Consider the following 10,573-nt stretch of genomic DNA (forward strand, 5'->3'; position numbering starts at 1 on the left):
GTAAGTAATAGATCTTCATTAACATAGGGCCAAGTTATGGAGATTTATTTTGTTCCTCTGGTTGGGCTATGTTTTTCTGTTTCTTTGTATGCCTTGTGATCTTTTGTTGCTATTTAAGGTCATGAGAAGCAGATGCCATCTCTTTCCTTATAAACTTGCTTTGTACAGGAGAACACAAATAACAATGAGTTTTGGTAGATTTTTAATGGCCTGTCAAACCTATTCTGGAAAGTGTAATCAGTGTGTGTATGTGCTTAAATCATTTTTTTTTCAATTACAGGTGACATACAATATTATATAAGTTTTAGCTATACACCCCAGTGATTAGACATTATATAACTGTGATGATGTCATACCCATCTGATGACACACAGTTAATAATTTATTGACTATATTCACTGTGCTGCACCTTTTTGTTGTTGTTAATCCTTTCCCAGGACATTTCTCCACTGATTTTTTTAGAAAAAAGTGTATTTTTATTGATTTCTGAGAGAGACAAAGGGAGAGGGTGAGAGAGATAGAAGCATCAATGATCAGAGAGTCATGGATCAGCTAGCTACCTCCTGCAATCTCCTGGATCATAGGTCAATGCTCAACTGCTGAGCCACACCACCTGAGCTCTCCATTGATTTTTTTTTTTTTTTTTTTAGAAAGAGTGGAAGGAAGGGGGAGAGAGAGAGGGAGAAGCATTGATATGAGAGAGAATCATTGATGTGAGAGAGACACATCGATTGGTTGCCTCCCACATGCACCCTGACCAGGGCCGTGGGTTGAGCCTACAACCGAGGTATGTGCCCTTGACCCTTTAGTCCTCCGGCCAACGCTCTAACCACTGAGTCAAACCAGCTAGGGCTCCCTGTGCTGCATTTTATATCCTTATGTCTATTATATTACCAGTTTGTACTTCTTCCATCATTTTTGTCATCCAACCCCCAAACCAACTCCCCTCCTTACAACCATCAAAATGTTCTCTGTGTATATGGATCTTTTTCTGTTCTGCTTGCTTGTTTATTTTGATGTCCACATGACATGAATGTTGGTATGCTTGAAGTTGTCCCAGAGGTTCCTTACAATATTGTAATTTTTTTGGGTGATTTTTTGTTTATGCTGTTTTGATTGGGTGTTTTGTGTTTCCTTATATTCCAAGTTGCTGTTTTGATTATTGGCTTCATCTACTGTACTGCTAATTTCCTTGTAAATTATTATTCATTTCAATTAATGTATCCTTCATTTCTGACTGGTTCTTTTTTCTGGTTTCTATGTTCTTTTGTAAGCTTTGGAAGTTCTCTCTATGTTCATTTACTCTTTCCCTAAGTTCACTGAGCATCCTTATAACCAGTGTTTTGAACTCTACATCGAGTAGATTGCTTGTTTCTGTTTTGTTTTTTTCCTTCAGTTTTGTTCTGTTCTTTCATTTCAGATATGTTTGTCTCTTTATTTTGGAAAGATCTCTGTTTGTTTCCATGTATTAGGTAGAGCTACTACATCTCCTGGGCTTGGAAGAGTGGCCTAATGTAGTAGATGTCTTGCAGCATCCAGTGGCACAGCCTCCCCATTCACCTGAGCTGAGCACTCCAGGTGCACACCACTGTATGGGCTATGTATAACCTCCTTTTGTAGTTGTGCCTTGCTTGCTGTTGAAATTTCAGTGGGAGGGATTTACACCAAGGCTCATCAGCTGGAAAATCTGTGACCCTTGTGGAGGATTGGCTGTGCAGGACTCACCTTACGGAACAGGACTTATTTCAGCGTGGTTCTGGTGCCTGCTGAGTCTGCCCCTTGAGTTTGTTGCTTATGGAGGTGGTTTGGATGGTGCTTCAGTGTGGTCTGAAGGCGTCCACTGGATGTGCTGACCTGGGGCCTCCATGAAAGTGCAGACAAGGTCAGTCACTGCTGTGTTCTTCCTGGGATCACCTGGCATGATTTACAAAGGGATCTCCATATGGCTGCTACTTGTGCTGAGGTTGGAGGTTCTGAGGAGAGGCCAAGCTGTGAACCAAGGCCAGCTGCCACTAATGCTGGGCCTGGGGACACTTAGTGAGAGGTATGGCACACACTGAAGCTACGTGCTGCTTGTTTGAGACACTGTAGTAAAGTCTGAAGCATGAGCTATGACAATCTGTTTATATCAAAGAGCCACTGAAAATAGCTGGGGTGGGCCCACAAGTTGATGGTGCAGAGTCTCAGGAAATCTCCAGGTTGGGTAAGTAGTGTGAACCAGGCAGATGGAGTTTTAGATATGGTGCCTGCCTGCCTGCTGTGTGGGGTAAGGGCTCAGAAAGGAACAGTGGCTTCTACCAAAATTTCTGTCTGGAAGAAATCTCCTCCAGCTCTCATCTTAATGCCAGATACTTTAGTTCCTCCCTATATGTCCCTGGTGGCTTTCGAGCTGCTGCCCCAGCACTGGAACTCAGAGTGAGTCTGAGTATATCTATTCGTGGGCCCTGTAGGAGGATCTGCCTGGTACTCCAGCAGCTCTCCATCACACTCGGCCACAATCCCCATTGGTTTTTACAGCCAGAAGTAATGGGGACATCTATTCTGGACACTGGAACCCTGGGTTGGTTGGCCTAGTGTGTGACTGGGACCCCTCACTCCTCAGAATTGACCTGTATAGCTGAAATGTCCCTCATGATTTTTATCCACCACCTGGGACCAGTCCATTCCACATCTTTGCACTCCCTACATGTCTCAATGAAGCTTTTTCTCTACAATCTTAGTTGTAGAATTTCTGTTCAACTAGATTTCAGGCGGTTCTGAATGATGATTTTTCTGTAGTTTGGTTGTATTTTTGATGTGGTTGTGGGAGAATACCAGTACTGCATTTATTTGCACCCGCTATCTTGACCTGAAGGTTGCATGTGTGTTTTGTGTAGTTTCCCATTTTAAAATGTGTGTGTGCGTGCGTGTGCATGTGCGTGTGCGTGTGTGTATACATATTTTAGAGCTCATGATACCTTCTCATTCCTGATGTATGTTGTCAGCACTGCAGTCTCTCAGGTGCTTGAACAATTACTTTTTTTCTTCACAGCTACCACAGTGCTTACACAGCATATTGCCATTTCCTTAGCAAGCTGTATCATTCAAAACAGAAACAAGTCCCTCAGGCACCTGCAGGAAATCAAGACCATCAGACACATAATACACTCATTTTTCTTCTGAGAAGAAACTGAGAATGGGGAGTTATCCCAAAGTCATTTTGTAGTGTGCCAGGGAGGGTGAGCAGCTATTTTGAGCAAATGTAAGCCACTTTTTCTCCCTCTTTGATATGACTTTTTTATTTTGTGCTTTCTGGGGGCTGTGGTGGTCTTTGAGCTGGCTTCTAAAGTATTCTAGAAGGTAATTGTTTCAGTAATTATTGGTAAGTTAACATTTCCAAGGAGGAAGAGTGTTTTGGTGCTTCCAATTCTGCCATCTGAAGTCTTTTTACAGGTATTAATTTTGTACATTGGAATTTAAAAAATACTCACCTGAGTGTAGTTTGATAATCAGTTTGGTATATTTCAGCTATATCTTCTCAAGTTACCCAGGGCTTGTTGCCAAAGTCAGGCGAAGATGACTCATTCTACAAGATGTTACAGGTAAGATACTGAATTGTGGCATTGAGAATATACACTTAATGAAAGTTTTGTAATGTGCGGGGGGATATGAAGAGGAAATAGGGTGTTGTGAGGGATATTAGCAAACTGGGGCAACTAGCCATATAAAAATCTTGTTGGTAAAAGAGGTTAAGGACATAAAACATGTTGAAAATTTCTACTGTAAGTTACATTGGCAGAACAATGTGTTTCTGAACATAAAGTCCAAAGAAATTTAAAAAACAAACAGTTTTCTGAAATAAAATTTGTATTATCAGAGAAGTCACCTAGTCCATTGTGTAAATAATTCTTTGAATGATTTAATGTAGAATTTGATTAAGTCAAATATTTCTTAAAAATCAGATATTAAAAAATGAAGATAAAAATTATAACTGTGAATTTGTAAATCCCTTAACCAAATGCGCATTATTCCTTCACAGAGAAATACTCTTTCTTGCTCCAGAATCTATAATTTTCATAAACACATAGAGTTTATATTCATCATGGTTCAGGAGGTATCAGAGTAGGTAATTAGGAACAACTGTACATGTGCAGTGGTATTAGAGCCCTCACTAAAGGCCTTTCTTTCTTCAATGATTACCAGAGTGCACATAATGAAGAGGGAAGTCATCAGTGCAGTGAATCCTGGAAAAACATTAAACAAGAGTCAACGTCTGATAACCATCAGAGAACTCAGCTTCCAGAGAGAAATTATAAGTGTCTGGAAGTCCTTGATAAAAGCTCCAACACTACTGTACCTCAGAATACTCCCAGTGTAGAGAAGACAGAAGAATGTAGTGAATATGCCAGACCTTTAAGCCAGTCATTAAATCTCACTGAACTTAAAAATGCTCACACTGGGGAGGAGCCTTTCAGGTGCAATCAGTGTGTGAGAGTCTTGAGTCAGTTATCCAATGTATATACACGTAAGAAAATCCACAGTGAGGAGAAGCCTTACAAATGTAAAGAATGTGATAAAGTTTTTAAGTTACATACCCATGTTATTCTACATGAGACACTTCATACTGGAGAGAAGCTTTATAAATGTAGAGATTGTGGCATAACCTTTAACAAGTGCTTAAGACTTACTGAATATCAGAGACTTCATCCTGGAGAGAAGCCCTATAAATGTAGAGAATGTGGAAAAGCCTATAAGTGGTATTCAAGTCTTACCAGTCATCAGAGAATTCACACTGGAGAGAAACCTTCTAAGTGTAGAGTATGTGGCAGAGCCTTTAAGCTGCTTTCAAGCCTGATTCGACATCAGAGAATTCATACTGGAGAGAAGCCTTATATGTGTAGGGAATGTGGCAAAGCCTTTAACTGGTATTCAAGTCTTACTCGACATCAGAAAATTCATACTGGAGAGAAGCCTTATAAATGTAGAGAATGTGACAAAGCCTTTAACCGGTGTTCAGACCTCACTACTCATCAGAGAATTCATACTGGAGAGAAGCCTTATAAATGTAGCGAATGTGACAAAGCCTTTATCCGGAGTTCAAGCCTTATTCTTCATCAGAGAATTCATACTGGCGAGAAGCCTTATAAATGTAGAGAATGTGGAAAAGCCTTTACCCAGAGCTCCAAACTTACTGAACATCAGAGAATTCATTCTGTAGGGAAGCCTTATAAGTGTAGAGAATGTGGCAAAACCTTTAATGAGTGTTCAGGCCTTATGAAACATGAGAGAAACCACACTAGAGAGAAGCCTTATAAATGTAGAGAATGTGGCAAATCCTTTAACTGGTATTCAAGCCTGACTCGACACCAGAGACTTCATACTGGAGAGAAGCCTTATAAATGTAGAGAATGTGGCAAAGCCTTTTACCGTTGTTCAGACCTAACCAGTCATCAGAGAATTCATACTGGAGAGAAGCCTTATAAATGTGGAGATTGTGGCAAAGCCTTTAACTGGTATTCAAGCTTTACTCATCATCAGAGAATTCATCTGGAGAGGAGTTTTATAAATGTAGAAAATATGGCAAAGCCTTTGCCCAGTGCTCAGAACTTACTGAACTTCGAAGAATTCAAACTGGAAAAAGACCTTATAAATGTAGAGAATGTGACAAAACCTTTGACCGCTGTTCAGATCTTACCAGATATCAGAGGACTATTAGAGAGAAACCTTATAAATGTTGAGAATGTGGCAAATCCTTTACCCACTGCTTTAACCTTACCAAACACATGAGAGCACACACCTGAGAGGAGCTTTACAAGTGTAAAGACTTTAACCTCTGCTATAGCTTTACTCAGTATTGGGGAATTCATACTGGATAGAAGCAATACAAATGTAAATAGTATGGGAAAACCTCTAGCTATTACCCAAACTCCACTAAATATCAGAGAATCCATACAAGAAGGAAGCCTTACAAGTGTAGAGAATCGAAAAGCGTTTCACCCAGTGTTGGAACCTTAGTTCATATCACATAATTCACGCTGGACTGAAACAATACTAATATAAAGAGTGTGACAGAACTTTTAACCACTCAGCGAATCTCACTGAACTTCAGTGATTTCATACTGGAGTGAAACCATGCAAATGTAAAATATGCGGTAAAGCCTATATTCAGCATTTACATTTTAACTGATACATGAGAATTTATACTGGAGAGAAATCTTAAAACTTTAAAGAATATGGTAAACCCTTTAGCGGGACCTACAGCTTTTCCCAATATCAGAACGTATACCAGGAAGAAATTCTACACTTGTAATAAATGAAGAAAGACCTTTGTCCAAAATAGACACTTCAGAAAATCCCACAGAATTTACGCTTGAAAGTGACTAAAGATGTAGAAAACGTGGGAAAGTAGCTAATCAAAATTAAATCTAAAATATTAGGAAATTCATAATAGAAAGTATAAGTTAGTAACACTTTTCAAATAGGACTATATCAGAATACTTATTTTAGAGAATCCAATAAAGTTACATGACCTTTTAGTATGATACAAAATACAAAGCGGGTGGATGACTGGATAAATATGATTACCTCCATGGTATCCCCTTTTATTATGACAACATTTGTGATTTTTTGAAACAAAATATTAATGTGATTTAAAACTTAATTCATTTCATGATTCTATGAATGCTTGTAATGTGTATTTTGACCAGTGATACAGTGGGTTTGTAATGCTTTGTGTGGACTTAATATATTCTCACTGATAAAAATGAATGCATATAAGTGTATTAACAGCGATGCCTAGTGAATGCTGTGTTAACATGCTATGAATGTTAATGCTTCTCACCTTATTCATGGTAACAATTGAACCCACTGTGTGGGAGAACATATTCTTCAATGGCACATCTGATAAGGGGTTAATTTCCAAAGTATATAAAGAACTTACACAACTGAACACCAGGAAGACAGTCCAAATAAAAATTGGGCAATGGTCCTGAATAGACACTTCTTCAAAGAGGACACACAGATGGCCAGTGGACATATGGAAAAATGGTCAACGTCAGTAATCATCAGAGAGATGTAAATTAAAATGACAATGAGGTATCACCTCACACCTGTCAGAATGGCTGCCATCAACAAATCAACGACCAACCAATGCTGGTGAGGATGTGGCGAAAGGGGAACTCCCGTGCACTGCTGGTGGGAATGCAGGCTGGTGCAGCCACTGTGGAAAACAGTGTGGAGTTTCACCAAAAAATTAAAAATGGAACTGCGTTATGTCCCAGCCATCGCACTTCTGGGAATATATCCTAAGATTCCCAAAACACCATCAGCCCTTTGTTCATAGCAGCGTTATTTACAATAGCTAAGATCTGGAAACAGACCAAGTGCCCATCAGTAGATGAGTGGGTAAAAACCCTGTGGTACATTTACACCATGGAATACTATGTGGCTGTAAAAAAGACAGATCTCGTACCCTTTGCAACAGCATGGATGGAGCTGGAGATTATTATGCTAAGCGAAATAAGCCATCAGAGAAAGACAAATACCACATGATCTCACATATATGTGTAATCTGTTGAACAAAATAAACTGATGAACAAAATAAGTCCAGAGGTGTGGATACATGGGGTAGACTGATGGATGGCATATGGGAAGGGGGTAGAGGGATGAGATTAACTAAAGAACATATATGCATAACCCATAGACACAGAAAATAATGTGTTCAAGGCCTGGGCTTGGATGGGGGTTGGGTTGAGAGGAGCAAAGGGGGAAAATGGGGAACACCCAAAATGCTGGCAACAATAAAAAAATACATGAAGAACATTAATAATTGAGCATCTACTGTGTGCTCATAGACATGTGAGGCTGCTTTGTCAAGGACAGTAATCTGAAAATTGCCATGGCAGAGCAGTTCTTAGCCTGAGAGTCATTTTTGAAGGCAGCTGAACTAAAAATTCTTCTGTTCAGCTTTGCTAACCTCATTAGGCAGAGGAACCATAATCTGGATTAAAATTCTGAGGACAATGAGCTCTGAACCCACCATGTTAGGGTTGAAGTATAAAATCAGATTCAGGGGACATCACAGGGAGCACTCCAGGAAAGGAACGGATGGGTGCCTCGTGTATTTATATTATGCATGGTGATTCTGGGTGGCCAGTCCCTGGTCCTCTGTCTGTTGGGTTGTGTGCATTGTTGGAAGTGCTGGACTTGGTCCTTGAGAGGTTCTTCCTATGAGCGTGTGCGAAGGTTCTGGCGAAAGGAAAAGGTATAAATGGCTGAGGATATTAAACAGCCTGGAAATCACGGTGTTGGTAAGAGGGCGGGCTGACCCATGCTGCATATGCTCCGTATCCTGCTCCCAGCTCTCCTGAACTCTGACCTTCGGTGCATGCGCTTGCTTGAGGTGAGAGTCAGAGCTGGTGAAGGGAGGAGCATGTGACAGCAGGATTTGGATTTGGCCCTGGGCGCGGACGTTGTGCATCAGAAGTGCTTATGTCCAGCCTTGGTAGGGATCCCTAATTGCAGGCACTGTGGTGGGTTATGAGAAAGAGTGAAGTCTGGCTATGCTGGTGTATTGTGGTTGTGGACGAATGAAGGGATAAACGAGGAGTGAAGTCTCTGAGTTCTTAGGCCGCTCTGTCCTTGGAAACACCAAGGCGACAGATGAGAAAAGTACCCTAAAATTAAATGTGGGGATGTGGGGAACATGATGGAATTTTAGGCTTTAAATGCACTTGCAAGAACCATTTTGTAGTTACCTACCCATAGTAAGATGGGTGGCACACAACCTCATATCCTAGAAGCACCCAGGTAACCACGTGTGACAGATAATCCACATTCCATGATGTGTGTGATAGCAGGAGACACACCTTCAACTCTGTCAGTGTATAAACAGGCAGTGTTTCAATAGGGCGTTTTATTCATAATCACCATCAAAGCTGTTGATATGCATGCAGTACATCTGTTTCTAGTGGTATGAAAACAACCTTTATTGCCATTCATTAAGAAGGCAATTTCATTGATAGTAAGTCTGATACGATGATACTTGTGAGACTATTGAACCAAGTACAGACTATTTTTTAAGATTTTTCATTGATTTTTAGAGAGAAAGAAACATTGATGTGAGCAAAACATTGGCTGCCTCCTGCACACCCTTGACAGGATTCAAGCCCAGAACTCAGGCATGTGCCTGACCAGGAATTGAACCTGCAACCTTTCAGTGCAGGGCACAATGCCCAGCCAACTGACACCAGCCATGGCAAGTACAGACACTTTTAAGGTATATATATATATCTTTATTGGTTTCAGAGAGAGGAAGGGAGAGGGAGAGAGACATAGAAACATCAATGATGAGGGAGTCATTGATCAGCTGCCTCCTGCACTCCCCCTACTGGGGATGGAGCCTGAACCCAGTCAGTCATGTGCCCTGATGGGGACTCAAACCGTGATCTGGATCCTAGGTTGATGCTCAACAGCTGAGCCACACCCGGCCGGGCAAGTAGAGACAATTTTAATGTTTGTGTCAGGAAAAGAAAATTCTCTACTGCTCTCGGGTCTCTGGCTTTGCCTAAGAACTAAATGGACTTGAGACAGATTAACAGGAGAAAAGAATACACATTTTGTTAAATTTTTACCTCTACATAGACATCTTACCAAGAGAATGAAGGTCCAAGGAAGTGACCATAACAGGTACATTTTATACTGTTTGACAAACAGTACATCTGTGAAGCACTGACAGGATAACAGAGCTTGGGGTAGGGGTAGCTGGGTCTCCCCGAGATCACGTTAGTTCAACAGGTTTGTTTGCAGCTTCCTTTGTCGCCCTGTCTAGCGCCAGAAGAATCTGTCCTCACAAGGAGATTTTATTTTCTGCCTTCAGGCAGAAAAGAGGAATTTTTCCTGTCTTTACTGCTTCTTAATTGCCTTCAGCTCAAAACAGTTTTGATGTTAAGGAGTCATATTTTGTGATGATATATTCTGAATTTCTTTATGAGTGTGTGTGTTTATATAAAACAAAATTTCAATAGCAATATTAAGTACACTCTGAAATTGCATAAGAAGGAATATATACCTCGAGCTGATGAAAGTTTTTATTTCTGGAGATTAAACTCTTACTGATGGTACTATAATTAAGCAATCTTTTGTGTTACTTTATTTTTTTAATATTTTACACTTTCATATTTTATAATTTTTTGTATCATCAAACTTTTTTCTCTGTATAGCTGTTTTCTATCACTGCCATAAAATAACATTTAACAGCTTAAAATGAAATTCTTCAGTTTATCAGTCAGAAGTCCAGTAGGCTTTGTGGGATCTCTAAATTTTTAGTGTCTCACAAGGTCAAAATCAAGGTTGCAGCACACATGGGCTCTTATCCTCAGCCTGTAGGTAAAAATTCACTTCCAGGACTGTTCAGGTTATTGGTAGAATTTATTTTCTCACTAGTTTCCTGTAACCCATCATGGTCACACTTTGGAACTGATATCCTCCTAGAAGTGACAACATTGATAGCTCACTGTTCACTAAATTTTACCTGGTCTCTCTGTATGTCTAAATGAAGGGCCTGCAAGGGGTAATTTATATAAGGTTATTGTCT

At 40.2% G+C, this 10,573-nt stretch overlaps 1 protein-coding gene across 1 annotated transcript; it reads left to right on the forward strand.

Annotated features, from left to right (window-relative positions):
- The first annotated feature begins 650 nt into the window (after positions 1 to 650).
- Positions 651 to 6,045, forward strand: LOC107544435 (uncharacterized). Its single transcript, XM_087818831.1, is given in 3 exon segments — positions 651 to 3,581; positions 4,183 to 5,524; positions 5,527 to 6,045. Coding segments are annotated over 3 exon segments (1,680 nt in total). The 5' UTR covers positions 651 to 3,572; the 3' UTR covers positions 5,856 to 6,045.
- Positions 6,046 to 10,573: the final 4,528 nt, after the last annotated feature.

The sequence above is a fragment of the Miniopterus natalensis genome, chromosome 7 (assembly GCF_054644295.1).
Source record: "Miniopterus natalensis isolate mMinNat1 chromosome 7, mMinNat1.hap1, whole genome shotgun sequence".
NCBI lineage: Eukaryota > Metazoa > Chordata > Mammalia > Chiroptera > Miniopteridae > Miniopterus > Miniopterus natalensis.